The 24,919-nt window shown below is 44.6% G+C and overlaps 1 protein-coding gene across 3 annotated transcripts in view; it reads left to right on the top strand.

Moving 5' to 3' along the window:
* adcy2b (adenylate cyclase 2b (brain)) overlaps positions 1-24,919 on the top strand; it is a 779,528-nt gene that overhangs the window by 42,164 nt on the left and 712,445 nt on the right. Inside the window, exons 2-3 of one of the 3 annotated variants that reach the window (XM_085988700.1) lie at positions 5,255-5,781; positions 12,915-13,112. In XM_085988700.1, coding sequence (XP_085844826.1) covers positions 5,584-5,781; positions 12,915-13,112 — 396 coding nt within the window. In that variant the 5' untranslated portion in view covers positions 5,255-5,583. Of the gene's footprint in view, positions 1-5,254; positions 5,782-12,914; positions 13,113-24,919 lie in introns of those variants that run through there. The other 2 variants (XM_085988701.1, XM_085988702.1) reach the window with 2 other exon arrangements.

The following is a 24,919-nucleotide window of genomic DNA, read 5'->3' as shown; positions in this document are numbered from 1 at the left end:
CATTCCACTTTCAGATCCCTCCGACCCCGCAGACCTCCTACTCAACTTCTCCACCCCAGCTGGGATCTCTGAGGTCGGGAAGCCTGCACTTGAAAAGGTAAAATGGGACCAAACCTTTTTGCTGCCTGTTAACAGACAGTTAAAAGGATTTAATCCCTTTCCTGCCTCGAGAAGACTGGACCTGGGTCAGGACGGCTTCCCGCCTCCTGGCAAAAGGGCACGGAGGCAGGATGGGGGCGGGTTTACCAGCTGCCCCCACATTCTGCAACTTTACCGGCAATCCCGCCTCCATACCCGCCTCCTCGGGGCTGGCAAAATTCAGCCCATTGTATTTGTGGATAAGACATGGGTTTGCTTCTAATCACAGCAAAATGCTGGTAGAACAATATTTCAGAATAAAACTGCTCCCTTAAATTCTGTTCAATGGCGATGAAACATTATAATGGGGCAGTAATTCCTCCCCAAACGCATGAGTACGGAAGGGGTACTCACGCCTCTGGCCAGAGGAAATGCCAGTTTTCGGCATGCACAGCGCATGCGCTGAAAACCGGCATTTCCTCTCCTCTAACCCAAGAGGTGAAGAAGCTAGCGCGTGCGCTGTAGGGGGCAGCGCGTGCGCCTTGGATTTCCTCTGTTTTGGGGGATTTGCGCATGTGTAAAGGCCTCCGGTCTTTACGCTTGTAAAAAGCACACGTAAGTATTTATTTTTACAGGTAAGTGGTGTTTTAGTGCAATTTAGAATTTTTTTTTCCCACAGGTTCATTATTTTAAAGAATCTACAATAAGGTAAGTTTAGTTTTAGACCCTTTTTATTAAAAATTTATTTTTTTCAAAAAAAAAAATTATTGTTTAAATTATTTTTTTTAACTTATTTATACTTAATTTAATGATTGGGATGTTTTTAAAATTTTATTTAAAGTTTAAGTAGTGTTTTGGGGTGCAGTACTTCTCATGAGTTTGACAGTTCTTACTCTCAAACTTATGAATGAAGTTTCCCCTCCCCTGATTGGCTGAACAGTGCTCACCTGATCCCAGCCGGCACATCGCACTAACTACGCCGCTGGGTCAGGTTAGCACAGCGCGCCGACATCAGAACCGGGCCACTGACAGGAAATCCACTGCGGGCCAGGCTTCAGATGTCGGCGCGCCGGGTAAGTGCACATCGGGGGCTTGCACGCGTGGCAACCCCCCGACACCAAGTTCTGGGCCATTGTAAAATACATCTGTCTGGAATTTCTGTTGGAGTTTTCTGATGAGAGATTTGCAGAATCCCAGAGAAACAATGTAAATGGCTAAAAATGGCCACTTACTCAATGGGGGAAAAATTCAGTTGGCTTGCGCCTTAAGAGGGTGCCAATGGGGCGCAAAGCAACTAGCGCCCTGGCGTTGTTTGCACCGCTCGCGAAATTAATTAGACATTTTGCGGCAGCGCTAAACACCACCACCATGATCTCCTGAGCCAGCAGATCGTGACGTCAGTCGAGTGCGCAATGCCCCGGTAGCGCCCTGGACCGGATTTTGAGTGGCGCCGCCCTGCCTTACCACCTGCCGCTAGCAACGACAGGTTGAGGGGAGCGTTTTGCAGTCAGGAAGGGACTGGGGGAGTGCTATTTAAAGGCGACTGCTTCCTGCCTTTTTTTGTTGGTGACATTTTTGCACCACGCATTCTGAGAGAGAGAGAGACTTCTGGAGAGATTCAACGCTGTGTTTAGGAGTTTTGCATACTGAGCAGCACTTTGCAGGTTCATTTTGATTTGCCCTTGTATCGATTTAGAAGAGTCTGTGGGGGCTGCACTCTGAGCGCTTTCCCTGGGTCTCTCCATTGTTCTTTCCAGCAGATTTGATGTACAGGTCTCTCCAGGCCGAGATTCAAGGCCGCAATGAACAGGATGTGGATGGAGAGCAAGATCAACCCTCCCCTTTAAGAACTGGCTGGCGCCAGTGTGTCTGTGTTCCATTGCTGACTGACAGCACATGAGCTTCGTCAGCGCTCTGAGGTAGCGCCTTGCTCCTCGGCCTTTGCGCCTTCAGACAGGTGTGAAGCGCCTGATTTAGCGCTCCAATCACCTCCAGGGGCGGTAAAAGCCAAGTTTGCCGTCGGAGGCGATAATTAGCGCCAGGCGCTAAACTTTGTGCACGGCCGATAATGGCGCCCCAAACGGGGCAATACTGAATTTTTCCCCCAATTTCTCCAGGGTTGCTGTCAATCTTCGCCCTAAGGTACAGAGGGAGATTGGGAGAACCATATTGAAATTCAAACCTACTACTCAACAAATTCAAAGAAGCATAAAATTCAAGAATTCAGATGGCATATTTGAATTCTAAGTTGCTTGCTGTTCTTCCTTACATGGTGGGGGTAAGATTGGTCTTTGGCAGTTGTGTGAAACGGGCTCATAGCAAATTGAAAGCCCGTTTTACTCCAATGTAAAGTCAATGGAAAAGAAAATCGGGTGCGGTGGAAAATGGGCTGCCAATTCATCATGAGCCCATTTTGTGCTACTGACGTAGACCAATTTCACACCCCGTAACCAATGGAAGGTCATTTGATTTTGTTTGCAAATGTAGAAAAAAACTTGCCAAACATTTCTCGATAAAGACAATTCTCCTTTGACAATGCATCTCATCCTTCATTTACCTTGCAGAATGCAGGTGTTGGGTAGATTTTGTTTTGCTTTGATCCCGGATACTGCTAGAAAAGCCGGTGCAACAGAGAAAAAATGGCCACTATTCCCATTTCCCCCTTCTGTGCCTGAAGAGCATTGCACTCGAACTTCTTCTATGATTTTTCTGGTGTGCTGAAGACGGCACAGCAATGTAAATTACATCCAGATTCGTGTCAGATGGTTCTGCACACTGATTTCCTCTCTGCTGAAGGTCATGTGCAGGCACTAATAACTGTTTTTCTACCACAGAACAAAAACCCTTCCTCCCCCAACCATGCAACTGCTCCATTCCACATTGACTGGAAAGAAAAGCCTCACAGTTAAACTAGAACCCTACTCCTATTCCTGTACCATAATTTTCATACCCACACTTGTTTTCCCTGTTCCTTCAGTTACTGCTTGGCACCACAGTGCTGCCCTTTCATCAATTCCTTCCAAGGCAGACTACAGTCACCCAGATTCCTGCTTGGGATGCTTCTGCAATGCTAGGCTTGGTATAGAAGCACAAATACACTCACAGGGATAAATGTGAAGACCAGAGATATGCTCATTACAGCTTCTGACTGACATGAATGGATTAAAAAACTTGTCACTATTTATCAGAAGCTAAGAAAATAAAAATCCTGCTCCCATAAAACTGAAATTCAAAACGTTCTGTTTCTGACACAGCACTTCTATTGTATCTGCCCTTTTATGGTTTCTGCAGCCTTCAAGGCCCCAGAAATGCCCATTCTTCCTGTTTCCTTCCTGCCTGTGTCCAATAGGGCACTCCCACATGCACTTCAGGTGTGCCTGGATTATTCCGTATGCTATGGTGCTGAGATCTTGCATGGCACCCAAATTGCTTCTAGACAGAAGTTTTCTGTCAGAAGCTTTCATGCAGCTAGCTATAGAGCAGCACCAGAGAAGCCCATTTGGCTGAAATATACTGCCTGATGTCAAGAACCTAGAGGAGGGGAATGGTGGATTTTCCTCTTCGTCATACCTGGGATATCTCTGTTCCCCAGGAAAAAAGAGCAGCAACCTAATACACCAGGATTTCCAGGGAAGTCCCCAGCAGTATTAGGCCTACATCTGAACTAAATACCAGTCCAGTAATAAGAGCTTAATGAGAGTTTCCAGAGTTCTGCCTTAGTTTGCTCATCCCATGACCCACTGGGGCACCTAAAGAAATCTGGTGCCAAGGCCTGCCATGGAATGAAATGGTGGGTTTGTGAAAGTCCCAGGGGCAGGACAAAGGTTTTGTTAGCAAATTACGGATCTTTGTTAAAAACGTAACCACCCAGATGATTTTAAGATAGTTACCAAAAAGCCCAATGGTGGTGACCAAGAGTGCAAGTGCAGAGCTGAGAAGTCTACAGCTACACTCCTGTCTCCTCCTCAGTTTTCAGGTAAAAGTCCCAGCCATTGGGTAGGCCTGTGCTGGGAGTGTGCTCGAACCAGGCAAGTGGCCTGGAGCAGGAAAATTGTGTGCTCCCCTACGTTTAATCACTGTCCAGTGACTCCAAGTGTGTGGATAATGTGAGGAGAAAAACACATTTCATTTAGTGATGGCCCCATGGTAAATGCTTACCAACATTCACTGTTTAGGCTTGCACATGAAGAATGGCTACCCAGGTGAGGAAATGAGGTGGTAGCTGACATCTATAGCATTGTACACCCACCTTGAGTCACTGCCATCAGAAAAAGAGGGGTATAGGAGAAATTCAAGAGAGAAAAATATAAGGTCATCAATAATATCTAAAGCAACAGTAATGCAACAATGAGATCAATTCTCCAGATCAGTACTTCCTGACTATTTGAAACTGTTGGATCTTCTAAATTTCTCCATCTTTCCATCACACACAGAACATGCAACTATGCAACATTCCAGGCTGGTAGAATTCTTAAATGTTAATACAACATAACTGCCTTTATACCAAACTACCTTGTGGACTTCCATGAAACACAAATCTAAGAATCAACATAATCAAATCAATAAATTAAAATAATCTATTTGAACAATTTAAAAAAAAGCACTTGAACTGCACTGAAATAAATGCATAACGAGTGAAATTTGACAGATTACTCATTTGGTATGGTATGACTGGCGTATTCATCTTTTAGATCCCCAGTACTGTACATATATCCTGTAAAAGTGCTAAGATGTATTCCCCCAATAGCAGAAGATTGAATATTTGAAAGCAGAATAAGCTGTGTTGTTGATGGATGAGTTGCTATTTACTTAGCTTGTTACAGCAGCTGTGAAAATGACACACAATCCCCTGTTACAAGCAATATTTCTCCTGTGCAGATGTCATATGGTTCCTTTATTATACACGTGCAACCTGTGTGACATAAGTTTTTGTGTGCTATGTATTATGTCTATTCGCTTTACTTCAGATTTTGTTGATAAATTCTGAAAATACTGGAGGGAAAAGAGAGAACTGCAATTCATTTTATAGGATTATATTTTAATTATTCCACTGGATTACAAAAAAATCTCTCCGCGATCCATTAGGTTCATGATCTAATTTACAGTTTTTCATGCATGTAGCTACATGTGATGCAGTAATGAGTTAACTAATTGTAGATGTCTTTTTTTTCTTTAGGCTATATTTTTTGCAGATAAATGAGGGATTGATCACAAAAGAAAATAGGAACTAAATGTTTTTCATGAAGCCTTCAATCAACTGAAAGCCACTTACTATTGATGTTTGACATCCATTATTAGAGGGGAAATAGTTCTTTAGGATGATGCGCTTTGATTGAGATGAGTGCACCCTCTGCTTTGCACACCAGTCTAGCTTGCAGTCTGCTTCTAGTTCATCACAGCTCAACATGTTGCTTCAGCGATACAGTTTAAGTGTGCTCCCTCAGCTGCACCTTGCTGACTGTGTACCAGTTAATTGAGAGTTGAAAAGCATAATTGCTGATTTCTATGTGGCAAGACGCAATGAGGAGGAGACGCTATTTGCTTAATAGAACTGATGATGCCCCTGTCAAACAAAAGTCAACCGACTGGCTGTATGAGTCGTATTACTGCATGAGCCAGCAGCATCCTCTGATTGTTTTCTTGCTTCTGATTGTGATGGGAGCCTGTTTGTCACTGCTGGCTGTCTTCTTTGCTTCAGGGCTGGTAAGATCCTTTCTGTCTCAACACTATCTGAAATTATTTGTAAAATAGTTCACTTTCCATTATTTTGAGTTTTATTTTTAAAAATCAGCATGATTGTGTTCATATATTAAATATATGTCTGTTTTTTGCATTTAAACCATATATTTTACACCATTTGCACACATTTTTGTCAGTGTTACTATTTTTCTATAATTGTCAATGAGGATCATTGCATGCAATTGTTCAGCAGTGAAAATTATAAACAGCTTAGAGTAAAATGTACATTCAGATTGTGGTGCCATAATTATTACCTGATTTGAAGCCAGTCAGAAAGCATGCAGAGCAGCGTGAGTGCACCTCTGCTGCATGCAACACCCTAGCACATAAACAAAGAGTTCCAAGTTCTTACAACTGTTGTATTATGTAGAAAAGAAAAACAAAATGCTATCACAGAATGGCAAATAAAACAAAATAAAAACTCTATACTGTACCTTTATTAAACAGTATTAATTTATAAAACTGATTGAAAGCATCATTATGCACATTTGGAGTGTCGGTGCTTGTGAGAATTATGTAAAAGATCTGCTTAACCCATGTCCTTAGATCCGGTTGTATATTCCCTGCTCACATTGACACCCTAAGGCTGTTTAGAGCTTCAGTTTTGTTAATCATAGAAATGCCATATTGTAAGAATTTTAAAAATCTGAATGTTTGAAAGTATTATCAACATTTTGAAGAACAAAGAAAACGTTAATGTGTTCAACGGATTATCACTTTCACAAGGACATTTAGAATAAACATTCTGTTTTAGAAATAACAACAGAAAATGCTGGAAAAACTCAGCAGGCCAGGCAACATCCGTGGAGAGAGAAATAGAGTCAACGTTTCAGGTTGAAACCCTTCGTCAGGACTGAAAAAGCACAGGAAATGAAACCGATTAAAAGGCCAGTTTGGGGGCTGGGAAATGGGGATGAGAGAACAAAAGAGAAGTGAAGAGACATTAAGAGGTATTCAAAACGAGACGAGATGGTGATAAGACTAGTGGAGACAAAAGACGGCTCTAGATTAGGTGTGAAATGCGCTGGCAGAATGAGAGACAGCTGCCATGTGGGAGAGTAAAAAGGGGGAAGGGCCAAAACAAAGGTGTGGATAAAAAATATATATAAAAATGTAATAGGGGCCGAGGTTATGATCTGAAATTGTTGAACTCAATATCGAGTTCAACAATTTCAGATCATAACCTCGGCCCCTATTACATTTTTATATATATTTTTTATCCACACCTTTGTTTTGTGCCCTTCCCCCTTTTTTCTCTCCCACATGGCAGCTGTCTCTCATTCTGCCAGCGCATTTCACACCTAATCTAGAGCCGCCTTTTGTCTCCACTAGTCTTATCACCATCTCGTCTCGTTTTGAATACCTCTTAATGTCTCTTCACTTCTCTTTTGTTCTCTCATCCCCATTTCCCAGCCCCCAAACTGGCCTTTTAATCGGTTTCATTTCCTGTGTTTTTTCAGTCCTGACAAAAGGTTTCGACCTGAAACGTTGACTCTATTTCTCTCTCCACGGATGTTGCCTGGCCTGCTGAGTTTTTCCAGCATTTTCTGTTGTTATTTCGGATTTCCAGCATCCGCAGTATTTTGCTACCATTCTGTTTTAGAAGCTTATTGCAACTGAACCTTTGTGAACTGAATTTCCTCCTCATTATTGCTTGTTTTAAAACATCAACTACTACAATAATCTCTGAAAAAAATTAAGGTGCCTCATTCCTTGTTGAATCTTGCTGCAACTATTAGGCAGAATTTTGTTTATTTCTAATGATACTAGAAACAATTGTGCCCTGTTGTGTGTTGACCTAATATTTCTTACTGCTGGCAACACTGCGACTTTGCATTCGCCTCCAGTGGAGGGGGCAGGGACATTATAATGCATGAAAGTTTGCTGTGCCAAGTGGCACTGACACTATCCTGCTGAAAAAGTGTTCTTGCAAAATAGAGTCAGACTGCACAGTTTAGACAACAGATGCAAGAGTGTAGTTGTGCTATGTCATTGCATAATTTTTTTTTAAATACACAAAAGAAAAGTGTGTTCCTGATGGAACAGGAGTCTTTAAAAACATAGTTTTTTTTACCTAAAAGGAATGTTCAGGAAACTTGTAAATTGACAATTAAAATCTCCAGATTTACAAAAGCCTTCTGCAGCAGCACACAGGTATATGTTACAGTGATGCATTATTGAAGGCCCTTAGCCAGAAAAGTAAAGATACAGGGCCGCATTTTCCGATCGGAGGCCTGCTGCGTGCGGAGGCCTCTGATCAGGAAAAATCTACGAACTTACCTGAGGGCTCCCGGGGCGCCTACACTTCCGATCCTGGGCCTCTCCAAACTCCAAGTGTGCAGGGCCCACGTATCCCAGAGGCGCATGCAGTTCGCAAGCGTCCCTGGGATCATGTGGGCCAGGGCAGCCAATAGAAGAAGGGAATCTCCCTTCATACACTTGACAGATAGACCTGTCAAATATATGAATGGAGAGCAATGAAAAAACATAGTAAAACTTTAAATACATTTTTAAAAAACCATCACCTTTTAAAAATTAGTTGAAATTACAATAAATTAAATATTTTAAACAAAAATTTAATTTTTTAAAAAAATAATTGAAGTTTTTCTTGGGGCTAAAAATAGACTTACCTTTTTAAAAAGTATTTTAAAATGATAAATGACTGAATTAAAAAAAAAACTTTTTTCAACTCTTATCCTGATAAAAACAGGCCTTACGCCTGCTTTTACCAGGCATAAGAATTCTAAGAGTTTTCTGCGGGCGGAGGGTCTCCAGAAAGCAGAACTATCTGCCCGCAGAGGTCCTCCTCCAGGGCAGGTGTCCAATTTGTCAAGAGCATTCTTGACAGATCGGAAATGCTGGTTTTCAGCGCATGTGCTGTGCATGCCTGAAACCGGCATTTCCGATATCCCTACGGGTGGGTACACAGCACGTACCCACCCATAGGGATCGGAATATCTGGGCCACAGTGTCTATTAAACAACCATTCATGTGCAAACTTGATCATGCATTTTTTTTTCTGTTGCCAGAAAGAACTTGCATTTACATAGCCTCCTTCACATTCTGAGAACGTCTCAAAGCTCTTCACAGCCAATTAATTGCTTTTAGAAGTGCAGTCTCTGCTGTTGTGTATGCAATGTGCTCGGCACTCTGAAATGTACTCAACAGATCTCCTTAAATGTACATGAAGCAAATTTCAAAGCTCCAAGGGTCAAGAAATGGTTTTGCAATATGAACTAGACAAAAGGTTAATGAGTTGGAGCAACCACAAGAAATTTTCAGGGCTCTCAGGAACCAACACTGGAGTCATAACAAAAGAAATAGAATAGCACAACCTTTTGATAATGAGACTGGACTCAGACCAAGACTGAGAAATACGATGATAGTTAAGATTTATGAATTGTGCATGCTACCTGATCTGCAGGGCTTGCTTTGATCTCTCTAACACCTTTATTTTACTAAGATTTTAATATCTCATTTGTGTTCGTAGTGGCATAAATGTGGTTCAAAAATCTCTTTGCTGAGCTGCAAAATCCAAAGCAGTTTCCACCCAATCAGTAACACTGAACCCCCTCCAAGGTAGTGGTACAGCAGTGGAGTAGTATTATATTTGCCCAATTATAAAACCTAGTGTTCACATAATTTCCTACAATTCAATGCATGTTGTAAAGTTACATTATTATTCACAAGAGTGTGTTTGACTTCTTGGGTTGGTAAACAATGTGTAAGTAGATATAATGGCGCGAAATTTGTGGTCAGCGGCCACTGGCTCCGAAGTACGCTTCGCACAAGGATCTCGTGATCTCTGTGTTGAGAACATCAGGTTTTCCGACATTCAGTTCAAATCAACGGCGGTTAGTGAGGTCCCCTTGTGCGAGCTGCTGTGACATCAACAAGCTTGTCTAAGCAGCCAATCAAAACACAGAATTCTCATAGACAGTGAACAAGGAAGTGAGTAAGCTCTTAAAATTCTAACTTTTTAAAAATGTTAGAGAGAGTAAAACAAAGATGAGGCTCTCAATGGGGAAAAGGCAAATCTGAAACAAAGATGAACAAAGTTCCTTAAATGTTTTTATTTTTATTTAAAATGGACAGATTTCACATTGCACAAATTTAAAATTCGTTTTTAAGGCCCTTAACCTTTGTTTAGTAGTCAATACCCTGTTAAAACCCCAGTTACACCTAATCCCTTTGGGTTTAACTTTTAGTGGGGAAATTAACAGCGTAATTACTTCGGAAGAGCCAAAGTTTTCATCAGTTTCCCTGATTTGGGTGATTACATGGATTACCAGCTCTGTGGGGCGGGGGAGGGGGGGCGGGTAGCGGGTACAGCACAGCCTGTGTCAGAGCTGCGAATGACAGACCGCAACTTCAGGATTTCTGCATGCGCCTGCGTATGCGCCAAATCCAGAAGTTGCAGTTAGTTTCAAAGGCGGAATGATGGCGAAAGCTGCCAGTTCGCTGTCATCCTGACCGCAAATTCCGGCCAAATGTATGCAGTCAGGTTTATATTGACTGTGTACTCTTGCTTACTGCAAAACTTGGTGCACCCCTCTGCATACAGAGTCATATATGTGATGTAATAATGCAAATACTGAATTGAAATCAGACTGTTAATCAGTCTGCAAGTCCTTCCAGTACTTTAAAATATTATCTAATGCGAAGATACAAAAAGAACAAAGAGAAATAAAAAATATGAATAGTAAAAGGCAAATAAGTACAGTGAAAATAAAAGACAGAAAAATTAAACATAAAGGTGAAATTACAAAAAAATGCTATTTAAAGGTGACCGCTTCCTGCCTTTTTTTGTTGGTGACATTTGTGCACCACACATTATGAGAGAGAGAGAGAGAGATTCAATGCTGTGTGAAGGAGTTTTGCATACTGAGCAGCACTTTCAGGTTCATTTTGATTTGCCCTTGTATCTATTTAGAAGAGACTGTGGGGGCTGCACTCTGAGCTCTTTCCCTGGGTCTCTCCATTGTTCTTTCCAGCAGATTTGATGTACAGGTCTCTCCAGGCCGAGATTCAAGGCTGCAATGAGCAGGATGTGGATGGAGAGCAAGATCAACCCTCCCCTTTAAGATAAAAACAGAAAATGCTGGAGAAACTCAGCAGGTCAAGCAGCATCTGTGAAGAGAGAAACAGAGTTAACGTTTCAGGTCAATGACCATTCGTCAGAACTCCCCTTTAAGAATTGGCCGGTGCCAGTGTGTCTGTGTTCCATTGCTGACTGACATCACATGAGCTTCACCAGCGCTGTGAGTTAGCGCCTCACTCCTTGGCCTTTGCGCCTTAAGACAGATGTGAAGCGCCTGATTTAGCGCTCCAATCACCTCCAGGGGCGATAAAAGCCAAGTTTGTTGTCGGAGGCGATAATTAGCGCCAGGCGCTAAACTTTGCGCACGGCCGACAATGGCGCCCCAAATGGGGCGATACCGAATTTTTCCCCAAAAAATGAAACGGAGGTAAAAAGTCATAAATGAGGAATGAAACCATACAAACTCAAATAGAATTAAAGAACAATACAAAGGAGTAAAAAGGGTTGTCAAATTTTCTCTTTGTGCTATGTGTAACTCAATGCATAGAGGAATCCTTTCCCCAAAGAAATAAAACAGAGAAACACAGAACAGTAATCTTTAACTTGAGCTCAAGAAAATGGATCATGAAAATCCATTAATAGTCTGATTTCAAACTGTAGGACTGGTCTCATAATACAATGCCCTTAATGTACTTAAAATGCTGGCACAAATGAAATACTTTAAATTATACTTCAGTCAGGAGCACTGTCTGGAGTGAAGCTTGAACCCTGCACTTTCTGATTCAGAAGCAGGATTGCTACCACTAAGCCAAAGGCTCACTCCTATTTCTTTGTGTTTAGTGTTTGATATCCATTTTTCCATTCTAAAAACATTACGTATAGTGAGAAATGGCCCTCCCTACTGGCAGAGTGTTGCATCATGGTGGCTTGTTATATAAACTCCTTCCTCTGTGTACAAACAGGTGAACTAGCTAGGTTAGTACTTACATTAGTTTTTTAAACTAAGATCTCTATTGGTGACTTAGTGAAAATGGGAACAACCACTGGTGGCAGGGAATTTCAAACACCTATACATGGACACAAAACAAACAAAAAAATATCAGTGTCATTCTGGTTGAACACTAAACATAGGCATATAAGGAAAACAGCTGTGAATGGTGACAGCCACAGCACACAAAAAGACAGAAGTGCTTATGTTTAAATCACAGGAGAAGCTTTTTCTAATTTCTTCTTTCCCCATTGAAAACAACAGGCATGCAAATATGCATTCAGCCTGAAGTAGAATATATTGTTATTGCCCTCTTGTTCTGTCCTTGTCAATCAAGGGGAACACAGGTTGGCACTTTTTGATAGGGGTAGAAAGCAACACATATTATAAAGGTTGTAGTCCGTGAGGCACATCTTGTTTTGAAGGTAATATGTGTATAACTTTGACAGGAAATTGAGGGGTGACTGCAACCCCTGTGAGCCAATATTGTTATTGCACATATATTGTGTAATTGAAAACATTTATTGACAACATAATGCAGAGGAAGTTCAGTACTTAGAGTTCTTTCAGAAATAACTAACAACCCCCCACTGGGCACAATACTAATCATAGCCATTTAATTAGATATTCTGAATCACAGCATTATAAATGTAAATGTTAATTGTACTTGGAGTAAGTAAATAATGTCTGTTTCACAACATAGCAATAAATGTGACAAAAATAAATACAGAAAATGCTGGAAACACTCAACAGATTAGGCTGTATCTGTGGAGAGAGAAAGGTTTCAGATTAATGAACTTTCATCAGAACCAAATACGCACAGATTTGTAATGCATTACTATAAATAAACAGAATCGATTGGAGGTTTAGACTTAATTAGATTGTGTCAATTTAATTTACTATTTGAAATGGTGAATGATGATCAGTTCCTGCAAACTTCTGAAACTGACAAAAAAAACTGCTTCAGCAAATGATTTTGACATATAATTGAGATTCTTAGAAGAATGAATCAGCCTGGAGATACTGTGGTGATGTGTTTAGCCAGCTTTTCATTTCTTTTTTCCCCAGGATATTGAAGACCATATGGCTTTCCTAATAACTGTTCCAACAGCCTTGGCTATATTCTTCACAATTTTTGTTCTGGTCTGCGTGGAGTCAGTGTTCAGAAAGCTACTGCATGTGTTTTCCCTTGTAGTTTGGGCATGTCTGGTTGCTATGGGTTACCTCTTCATGTGTTTTGGTGGGATCATTTCTCCATGGGACCAGGTAAGAATTCTGCAAAGAAATCATATGCGAGTGTCAGTTACCAAATCATGTTCAAATGTAATATTTTACCCTCCAGTTTTTTTTTAGAAATATTATTGTTAACTGTACATACTGAAAGACAAAAATATTTGAGTGGTTTGATTGGCAGCTGCTGGTTCCTGATTAGACAGGTAACAACTTTGAAAAAATTGAAGTGATGTGAAATTTGAATAGTTGGGTTTGTGAGATTACTGGTTTGTGATTATTCGGCTGAAAATTCAGTAGCCTTAGCGCCTCATTTGAGGCGCTAGAGGGCCTTGCGCCGGAGTTATGGCCAGTAGTGAAATTCCCTGGGGCCCTAAATCGGCGTTGCTCCGGTAGCGCTGCGCCGGCACCGATGACGTCATCGGTGTGCGCAGCGTCCTGGTTGCCGTGGTAACCCGCCCGAACTCCGAAATTGAGTTGCGGCCGCCTCGCCCGTGGCAGCCGCAACCAGCGTTTTGTCAGAGGTGCCTTACTGCAGTTAGCGCCAGCGCATTAAAGGCCCCGCGGCGGCCGGCCGCTTTCCCGCCGGCCGCCTGCCCACAGCTCCCTCCCCGGACTTCTCTCCCCCCCCCCCCCCCCCCGGAACAGATGCAAGCCCGGCACTTGTCCGAGGTGCCGGGCTCATTTTTAAGCAGATTTGCGTGGGCCGCGGCCGGGTGCAGGCAGCTCCTCCTTAACGGAAGGAGGAGGCCTGCACTTCCCCAGCCTGCCGCACCGCATCGGGTGCCGCAGCGCCGGAATTGCGGCGTGAAACGGCAGTTAGCGCCCTTTTCCAGGCGCTAAGACCCTTCAGTAGCGCCGGCAGCCGTTTGGGCGCGGCGCCACTGAATTTTTGGCGCGCGCAGGGGACTTAGCGCCGGCACAAATTTCCGGCGCTAAAGCCCTGGCTAAGCCAAAACCCAATTTCTAGGCCATTATCTTTTCTTACCTATCTTTTGTTCATGATTGGTGACTGTTCCTATCTGTATTTTTACTCATGTCATACAACTCTGAGAGGGTGACCTACTCTTAGTCATCTACCAATGCTGCTCTTAAACCAGTCCCAAGAAAGCATGCACAAACAGCCTAGTGATGATTTTTCTTCCTCCCATCAACAGGAGGTCTCTCCATACAGTGATATGGATGAGATCGGAATGTGGCAAAATAGGGCTTTGAACCTGTATTCCCCACCACTCCATGATACAATGCATTGGTGCTCCAAAACACTGTGTCATTATACATAGCCCTACTTTTTATAAAAGATGTGGATTGATCTATATCACACCAACCAGAGACTATCAGTGTTAGTTCTAATTTTAACATAGTTGTTGAAAGAACATTCCACTCCAAAGAGTTTGAAAAATGCTGTAATGGCCAATAAAAAAAATGCACTTTAAAAAATTATAACTGAAGTGCTTTACCAGCCAACACTTGCTTTCAATTGAAATCTGTTGTTAAAATATTTCCATTTTCGAAGTTGTGGACCCAACTGAAATACTAAAACTGGTTTAATAATTGAGCACTTTTGTCTATTAATGATTTATTAAATGGTAGGAAAGAGAGCTCTCCAATCAGTTTGATATATGATGTACAATATACTGCAGGTCAATTGTAAACATCAGCAACTGGAGATTTTAGTCCATGTCTATGGTGGGTGTTGTTATTTTAACCACTTATGTAGCCTAGAGAGCTGTGTGTGTGTGTGTGTGTTTATTTGTTTTTGGGGGAGCTTTTGTAGGTCATTGAAAACTGGTTTTGCACCCTGTATCACAAAGGGATGTGTGGATATGATCTACACTGACAATTCAGAGCAGTACCGAAGGAGTACTGTATTGTGCGATGTTTTCCATCAGATGTTAAACTGAAGCCTCATATGCTTGTTCCAGATGGGTGTAAAGATTTTATGGCACTATTTGAAGAAGAGCAGTCAGTTCATCTGATATCCCGGTCAACAGATTATCTGGTCATTTATCTCATTTTCTGTTTGTGGGATTTTGTTGTGTGAAAATTGGATGCAACTTTTGCATACAAAACAATAGTGACTACATCTGAAAAGTAATTCCTGAGCTGTGAAGCACTTTGGGATATGCAAGACACTATCGGCTGAAAATTCAGTAGCCTTAGCGCCTCATTTGAGGCGCTAGAGGGCCTTGCGCCGGAGTTATGGCCAGTAGTGAAATTCCCTGGGGCCCTAAATCGGCGGTGCTCCGGTAGCGCTGCGCTGGCACCGATGACGTCATCGGTGTGCGCAGCGTCCCGGTTGCCGTGGTAACCCGCCCAAACTCCGAAATTGAGTTGCGGCCGCCTCGCCCGTGGCAGCCGCAACCAGCGTTTTGTCAGAGGTGCCTTACTGCAGTTAGCGCCGGCGCATTAAAGGCCCCGCGGCGGCCGGCCGCTTTCCCGCCGGCCGCCTGCCCGCAGCTCCCTCCCCGGACTTCTTTCCCCCCCCCCCCCCCGGAACAGATGCAAGCCCGGCACTTGTCCGAGGTGCCGGGCTCATTTTTAAGCAGATTTGCGCGGGCCGCGGCCGGGTGCAGGCAGCTCCTCCTTAACGGAAGGAGGAGGCCTGCACTTCCCCAGCCTGCCGCACCGCATCGGGTGCCGCAGCGCCGGAATTGCGGCGCGAAACGGCAGTTAGCGCCCTTTTCCAGGCGCTAAGACCCTTCAGTAGCGCCGGCAGCCGTTTGGGCGCGACGCCACTGAATTTTTGCCGCGCGCAGGGGACTTAGCGCCGGCACTAACTTCCGGCGCTAAAGCCCTGGCTAAGCCAAAACCCAATTTCTAGGCCTATATTAGTACAAGCTCTTTTTTTAGCTTTTGTTCTGAACTGTCTTTCATGTGCAGTTATTTTAAAGTAGTTCCATAATATTAGCGCTGCATCTAAATTGAAGACATAAGAACATAAGAAATAGGAGCAGGAGTAGGCCAATCGGCCCCTCGAGCCTGCTCCGCCATTCAATAAGATCATGGTTGATCTGATCCTAACCGCCAATCTACTATCACAGAACCATCTCCTGAATCTAACAGAATTAGACACATGAAATAGGAGCAGGATCGGGCTACACGGCCCCTGGGCCCGCTCCGCTACCCACAGGGCCATGACCGATCCGAACCTAGACTCATGTCCAAATTCCTGCCCGCTCCCCGTAACCCTTAATTCCCTTTTCTTCTAGGAAACTGTCTATTTCTGTTTTAAATTTATGTAATGATGTAGCTTCTACAGCTTTTTGGGGCAGCATATTCCATGGACCTACCACCCTCTGAGTGAAGTAGTTCCTCCTCATCTCAGTTTTGAAAGAGCAGCCCCTTATTCTAAGACTATGCCCCCTAGTTCTAGTTTCACCCATCATCGGGAACATCCTCCCCGCATCCACCCGATCCAACCCCTTCACAATCTTATATGTTTCAATAAGATCGCCTCTCATTCTTCTGAACTCCAATGAGTAGAGTCCCAATCTACTCAACCTCTCCTCATATGTCCATCCCCTCATCCCCGGGATTAACCGAGTGAACCTTCTTTGTACTGACTCGAGAGCAAGTATGTCTTTTCTTAAGTATGGACACCAAAACTGTATGCAGTATTCCAGGTGCGGTCTCACCAATACCTTGTACAACTGAAGCAATACCTCCCTATTTTTATATTCTATCCCCCTAGCAATGAAAGCCAACATTCCATTGGCCTTCTTAATCACTTGCTGCACCTGCATACTAACCTTTTGAGTTTCGTGCACCAGGACCCCCTGATCCCTTTGTACTTCAGTACTTTCCAGTTTCTTGCCATTAAGATAATAACTTGCTCTACGATTTTTCCTGCCAAAGTGCATAACCTCACACTTTCCAGTATTGTATTCCATCTGCCAAATCTCTGCCCACTTACTTAGCCTGTCTATGTCCCCTTGCAGGTTTTTTATGTCCTCCTCACTCACTACTTTCCCTCCCATCTTAGTATCATCTGCAAACTTTGATATGTTACACTCGGTCCCCTCCTCCAAATCGTTAATATAGATTGTAAAGAGTTGGGGACACAGCACTGACCCCTGCGGAACACCACTAGTTACTGATTGCCAGTCTGAGAATGAACCATTTATCCCAACTCTCTGCCTTCTGTTAGATAGCCAATCCTCTATCCATGCCAGAATATTACACCCAATCCCGTGATCACCCCTCTGCTGTGTTTTAGGATAACTTTTCTCTCTTATTTTTCTGAAGGCATATTATGGCCGGAATCTTTACCTGAGCGTCGGGGCGGGTGCGTGTGGGCCATGTAGCGGGTCGCCATCCCAAACTTTTCAACAGTGCGTTCTGCTCTGCGCGTTTAACTCACTTACACCAATTGAAAGAGTCATGTGGGTTTCCCGGCCCAATTAAATGGAGCGGGTCTGATGACATCACCGATGACTCATTTTCAGCGGGGATATTTAGAGCAGCCTTGCACACATCTCAGTTGAAGGTTGCTGTAGGAGAGATAAAGTTGTTTGGGAGAGCTACAAATTGCTGCATAATATTGAGATTTTTGTGGGTCATGGAGTCACACAGGCAGAAAGCTGCACCAAGATTCCCAGATGCTTCCCTGGAAGTGCTGATTCAGGGAGTCAGAGCATGCAGGGAGGTCCAATTCTCTGAGAATGGCCGCAAAAGACCAGCCAAAGACACTAAGAAGGCATGGCTAGAGACCGCAGAGGAGGTCAGCAGCAGGGATGTGGTGAGGTGGACATGGATCCAGTGCCGCAAAAGATTCAATGATCTCTGAGGCCAGGAAAGGTGAGTGCAATGTCACATTCGCCGGCATCCTGATGTGCCTGTAACCCCAACCCCATCACTCTGCCATCCCAAGCCTACTCCTGCACATCACTCCTCACACCAATCTACCTTGTAAGTGCACCCATTCCTCTCTGTCTATTTACCTACTCACATCCCCCTCTGACTAACCACAACTGACACTCACCCACATCCTAATGCAATTATAGCAAGTAACACCATAGAAGGAGGCCATTTGGCAATGTCACGCCACTCCCTCATAGTCACCCTCTACAGATGTAGCTCATCCATTTCCTTGCACTCATTCCATCACTCTCACTCAAAGTTCTCTTCTTTCCCTCCTTGCAGGAGAAGAGAGCCCAGAACAACAGGGAGAGGCAGCGACCTGGAGGTGGCCCTCCAATATTCACCAATTTGGCTCCAGCAGAGGAGGAGGTACTAGAAATCTCTGGAGTTGCAGAGCTGCTGGTGGTGGGAGATGGAGAGAGGGAGACCTCCCAGCAACCTGGTGACGGAATTAAATATCATACAGCCACATGGTACTCATGGTGAAATTTCATCATGTGCATAACAGTAACGTTACACATTCTTATCATAAGACTTCTAATTCGTCATTTTACTCTCCCACGGGTCCATCAAGTGCCCCCCCCCCCGCCACTGTCCAGCTGCAGGAGGATGACAACTCCTCAGAGGAAGCTCCATTTTCTGAGGATGCACCGTCAGCAGACCCAGCACCAGCGCTGATACGCACACCTCGATGGGTCCTATGAGATAGAGTAGTGTTGTCACCTGGTATCTCACACATCACAAGTGAGCAAGAGCAGATGGTGTTGACAGGGACAGCAGTGGAGACTCCTCGCCGGAGGGCACAGGACGCTCCAAGTTCTGCTGAGCTGGATGCAGATGCTGAACCTTGGGAGCCATCGAGAAAGAGGGTGATCTTGGAGGAGCAGCAACAATTGTGCGAGGCTCTGGCAGCTTTTGCAGCCACGATGTGTGCAACTGTACTGAGAATGGAGGAGTCCATCTCCAACATGAGCAGAACCATCTTGCAAGTGATGGCGACGATGTACGATGTGCTGTTCCATGGAAAGGATGGCCACCTGCATGGAGCAGCAAATGCGCCAATCTAATGAGAACGTGCTTGCTTTGAGCAACAGATTGCAGATTCTCAGTGACTTCATCTTAAGGAGGGATACAAACGTAGACTGATGCGCAGCAATGTTCTCTCCAGCTTCTTGCTAGCAGGGAAGTGCAGGTGGCCCATGAGAGGGATGGTGGTGAGAGGGGACATGGAAGTGGGGCCTATTCTCAAAGCGCTCACACTTCTCCCCCTTTGCCTCCCTCTCAGTCAGAGCCCCACATGCTGCCTTGGATCCCGAATGCCGAGTCTGCCCCTGCACAGTTGCAGGAGGAGCAATCTTTGATGGGGCCCTGTAGGGGGTGGTGTGTGTGGTCAGCTTTGCCTCTGACTCATGAGCGGTTCGAATCGCTCCCACTCCCTTGGTTCTAGACCGTGGACTTATTTGGGGGTTGTAATGAAATTGCATCAGACAACTGAGTTGGTGAAAAACTTGGGTTTTATTTGAGACAAGAAAATATATACAGCACAACAATCTTATCACTCTAAAAGGGGGAACACTTCGGAATATACGAGGGAGAATAACAATAGACAGAATACTTCACCCCTCTCAATCCCACTACACTAACTAAGTTGGACTCCAGAGGACCAGGGATAATGTTCACCAAATGACTTCTTTTGACAGTTGTAGAGGTTCGCGATTTTGGGGTTCTCTAGGTGTGGCAGTTGGGGCCTGCCATACCCCGGATGCGGAAGAAGACTTCACCTGCGTTGCTGTTTCAGTCTCTGCGTGTCCACTGATGCGGTCGGGTGCATATTGGATCTATCGGGTAAGTACCCAATTTCTTTTGGTCAGAAATAGGGTCTAGAGTCTTTTCATCAAATCTTACCTAGGGGTAAGTCAGAATAGTTTGTAGAGTGGAAACAAACTTGCGAATCTTCGGTTTCTTCCAGGTTGGTTTCTTGTCGGTCGCGGTGGCCCAATATTACCAAGTTGCTGGTAATATTTTTGGTTGTTTGTTTCTTGGGGCCTTTGGTTGCCGTGAGGCGTTCGATGATGTCTTCTCCTGGCTCGGATACTTTTGTGACGATGTAGATTTTGAAGTTTCCTTCTTCTCTTCTACACGAGCCGTGCTGTATCGAACGGGCTGAAACTGAACTGCTCTCTTCTTCCGGACTGTACTGAACCGAACTCCTTGACCGAATGAAACCGACTCACTATTTCTACTGAAAAAGTAGACCCCAATTATATCGTTTAAGGCCTTGCTTATCTGCCCGCCAAATCTTCTCTGGCCCATTGTCATTTTTGGCGGGCTCGTTAACAGTAATAGTTTTTGAATTCTTTAACGGGTTTCGAGCTGGTCCCATCTAAATTGGTTTAAGTTGGTGTGAATTAGTTTCAGGATGGTCCATCAAAACCAAAAATGGCTTTAAATGACTGTTTAATCTCTGGTTCGATTAGTAAGATTTGTCTTTTCCTGCTGGGGTCAGGGCCCCTTTTGTTGGTCAGTGGCAGGTTCTGCATTATGCATACTTTGGATGGCTCTGTAGTTTTTGGGCGGGAACTGCTCTTCCGTGGGCCTATTGTCATTATGTAAAATGACTGAGACAGTCCAGATAGTCCCCAGACAGCTTGGCTTATGCCAATATCCAAACTGCTCGTTTTACAGGGGCCTATCCCAACCCCTTTGTCGCAGCCTTTCACAGGCCTGGACATGCCTTTTAAAATAACCAAAATCCTGGGGTTTTGACTTTAAGCCCCTTTTAGGCCCAATATTCTTTAAACAGTCCAAAAATCTCTTCTTTTGGGGTAATCTTCTTGGTTTGGGGGATCTGCAGAATTTTGCGAATCTTACAGCCCTCAGGCTCCAAAACCCAGAGGCGTCTGCCAAAAGTGTCAAAGCAGTCGCAGCAGGGAAGCGAGCTGCCTGCCTCTACCTCCGCTGAAGCCACAGGGGTTGCACCTCGTTGAAGCACGCGGAAATGAAAAAAGACACAATCCTAGATGCACAAGAGTATGAACATGGGTGTATGAAAAAATGTTAATGTTAAGTTTCAGTTATATTTATGATGCACATAAATTTATTTCTTTGCACAACTTTCCCATCTTGTCCATTTTTGCCTGCTACCTGGGAAGTGGCTTTGTCACTTGAAGTGAATGGTGAGACGTTACTTAACCTTGAGCAATGGGGGTTTGGGTGAGAGGATTGGCTTGGTCATTGTAGGGGTGCTTTGTGTTGTTGTTGGGGGCGGGGGGGCACGGGCAGCGGGAAGTTACAACAGCATCTGGGAGCCATATGGGTGCACTGGCGCAAGTTAAGTAAATCGGGCCATTAAGATGCCGCCCAGGCAGCAATATGCGCCGCTGGTGGTGTATCTCCATCTCAGTTTCATCCTCCTCCTCGTGTACCACCTGTTCCTCCTCCTCCTACTCCTTCTTCTCATGTCCCACCTGTTCCTTCTCCTCCGGAGAGGCTTTGCGCTTTGTGCCCTGCTCCGCTATGTTGTGCAGCACGTAGCATATGCCGATGATTCTGGAGATCCTGGCTGGTGCATACTGAAGAGCTCCTCCAGATCTGTCAAGGCATCTGAAGTGCATCTTCATCATGCCGATTGCTTGCTCTGTGACACAAATGGTGGACATGTGGCTGTCATTATAGCGCTCCTCAGCCTCATTGCTTGGCCACCTCAAGGGTGTCATCAGTCATGTTTTCAGTGGGTAGCCCTTGTCTCCAAGCAGCCAGCCGGTATGTCTGTTTGGAATTACGAAGAGCTGAGGGAGGGTGGACTGGCACAGCACGAAAAGAGTCATGACAGCTGCCAGGGAATCTGGAGCACACAAGCATGATGATCTTTTTATGATTGCAGATGAGCTGCACATTGAGGGAGTGGAAGCCCTTATAGTTCACAAACACTCCTGGTTGATGTGGGGGTGCCTTGATGGGCACATGTGTGCAGTCGATGACGCCCTGCACCTGTGGGAAGCCAGCCAGAGAGGCAAAGCAAAGTGCACGCTCAGTAACACTGGCTTCATCAGTGGCAAAGTTTACATAATCGGCTGACTTGTCAAACATGGCATCAGTCACCTGGGTAATGCACCTGTGGGTGGCGGACTGCGAGATCCTGCAAATGTCTGCTACAGATCCCCGGAAGGAGCCTGAGGCGAAGACTTTGAGGGCAGTGGTGACTTTGACAGCCACTGTGTCCACCAGGTCCTCTGGGCAGCAGGTCTTCTTTCAGAAAGTTACAAATGTCTGCGACGACCTCGTGCGATATCCTGAGCCTCCTTAACCACTGCTGTTCAGTCATGACCAGGAAGCTCATCCTCTGTGTTAGGGGTATCGCCTCCGGCACGGTGCACCTCTGTGCTGACCCCCTCTCTCCCGTGGAGCATCAGGTCATTGAGGAGAAGGCTGCTGTTGTAGTGGCTGCTGCTGCTGGTGTTGTGGCTGCTGCTGCTGGTGTGGCTGGTTTTGTTGGTATTGTGGCTCATCTTGGTCCGATTCTGATGTCCAAGGTGAGACAGCATAAGCGGCGCCCATGCTGATCTGATAGATGGCAGGTAAAGTGGAGATCAGAGGCCCAATCCTTCAATGTAGTGAGAGTGACTAGCAATGTGGTGAGAGTGGCTTCCGAGTTTGCAGAAATGACCTGCAAACTCCTGAAAGCTAAATTTCTGCCCAAAATGGTGTCAGCCAGAGCCTTTCCCTTAGGCAAGGAAGCAGGTGTAAGGTGTGAGTATTGATGTATTTTTTCCAGCTGTCACTTAATGAACTCGCACAATTGCCACTGAGCTTCTCCTCCCCTTCACAGGCGTGAATCGCATGCGCTGCAAGTTAAAGCCAAAAATGAGGTTAAAAAGGCAGTTAAGAGTCTGTAAATGAGCAGTTAAGTACCTCAATGAGCTCGCCCAGCTCTCCCAAGTGGGTCCATGGCGTGCCACAAAATGCGCCCCAGTTAAAGCGGAAGTCAGATGGGTGATGGCGGGTTCCCGACGCGCTGTCAATCTCCACACTTTTAACTGCTGACACGCCCCCAAACCTGCACGCTCTGCAATGGGAAAATTCCGGCCTATATTTCAATGAAATTGAGAGGGCCGGGCAGTGAGGCAGTTCTCACAGTGAGGCACTGCCCACAATGTGGTATAAAATAACAGCCCACTGTAGACACTCAAGGAAACCAGCCCTAGGGATTGCCTACTTGGCCCAACCAAGAAGATAAATAACTTACCTGAATCTGGAACCGGGAGGAGCAGGAGTGCTCCTCCCAACCCCACTTAAAAGGAACCAATCACCGCCGCTACCCCCTCATCTTTGATGCCCCCGATCTATCCCTCACCCTCATTTACCACCCACTCCCCCCGACCCCGTGATTACCGGAGTCTTGCCCCGATGTTTCCCGACCCCCTCGATTCTCGGCCTCTGGCCCTAATCCCAGACTTGATCCACTTACCTGAGGGCTGTTGTGATGCTAGCAGTGGCAAATCGCCAGCTGGCTCCATTATAATAAAGGGTGAGGCCCAATATCTGGGGAGTCTTGGCTCTCACCATTCAGTTGCAGGAAATGTACCCTATGCTTGAATTTCTGGGACCTCATCTGATTTTCTCTCTCTCTAGGAGGAGGGTTCATACCTCTACTGTTATCTATATTCTGGTCTGACTCCACTAAATTTCCTGTTTCAGTGTTCTCATCTTCTGTGTTGACCACAGCTCTTTTACAACAGACATCTCTCTATCTGATTTGGGATGATGGCAGGAATGACGTATGAGGAGAGATTGGGACGATTGGACTTGTACTCGCTGGAGTTTAGAAGAATGCGAGGGGATCTCATCGAAACTTATAAAATTATAACAGGACTAGACAGACTAGATGCTAGAAGGATGTTCCCGATGGTCGGGGAGTCCAGAACCAGGGGTCACAGTCTAAGGATAAAGGGTAAGCCATTTAGGACAGAAATGAGGAGGAATTTCTTCACCCAGAGAGTGGTGAACCTGTGGAATTCTTTACCACAGAAGGCAGTAGAGGCCAATTCATTAAATATATTCAAGAAGGAGTTGGATATATTTCTCAAGGCTAAAGGGATCAAGGGGTATGGGGAGAAAGCAGGGACAGGGTACTGAATTTGGATGATCAGCCATGATCGCATTGAATGGCGGAGCAGGCTCGAGGGGCTGAATGGCCTACTCCTGCTCCTATCTTCTATGTTTCTATGTTTCCCGCCTCCTACCCGACTCCTCAATGAAAATCCAGCCCATTGAATATGTCTAACTAATTGAAGTCAATGGAAAAGAAAATCGGGTGTATGTAAAATGCACTGCTGATTCGTTATTGGCCGCTTTGCACAGCTGCCAACGACCAATTTTACCCCCTTGATGTACTTAGTTAATTTCTTGTTTAATATGCCATTGTACACATGAGTAAAATTTTCTGCAGTTTTATGAAAATTGGATTTGTTCCAGCACAATCTATTTGTCCCACAGCTTCCGAAAAAGATGTTCTGTTCTGAATGGCATTACCAAATTTTCAAAAATACTCTGTTGTAATTTGTGCTTATTGGAGTTAGTATGAAACTAGTGTATAGGGAAAATCATTTAATAGATAAAGGTAATTATCTTGTGAATAATAGCAAGGCCTATTAGTATCTTTCTGGTTAATACTTTTTATTTAATCAAATCAAAGACACAACCCCTTTCATGCAGTGCCCATGAGACTGGTACCAATAGTAACTCATGTGCAAAGGACACATCAAGAATACCTAAAGTGTGTCATCTTGACTGCTCACGCTAGTCTCAACAAAACTAGATTGAAGCCCGTAATGAGCTCCGCTGTGCCATACCTTTATAGGGTAAATCACGTCTCCTAATGTGAAGCTAATACATCAACGTATCCTATCTACATCTGGATAAATACAGGAGTATGCTAATCTACTATGTCACCGCGTAAAGCAGCGTTTATTATATAATCC

This window comes from Somniosus microcephalus, chromosome 5, assembly GCF_052327205.1.
Source record: "Somniosus microcephalus isolate GS21.2 chromosome 5, FLI_Smic_1.0, whole genome shotgun sequence".
NCBI classification, from domain to species: domain Eukaryota; kingdom Metazoa; phylum Chordata; class Chondrichthyes; order Squaliformes; family Somniosidae; genus Somniosus; species Somniosus microcephalus.
Note: the sequence above shows the minus strand (reverse complement) of the source record. Positions and strands in the feature narration are given on the sequence as shown.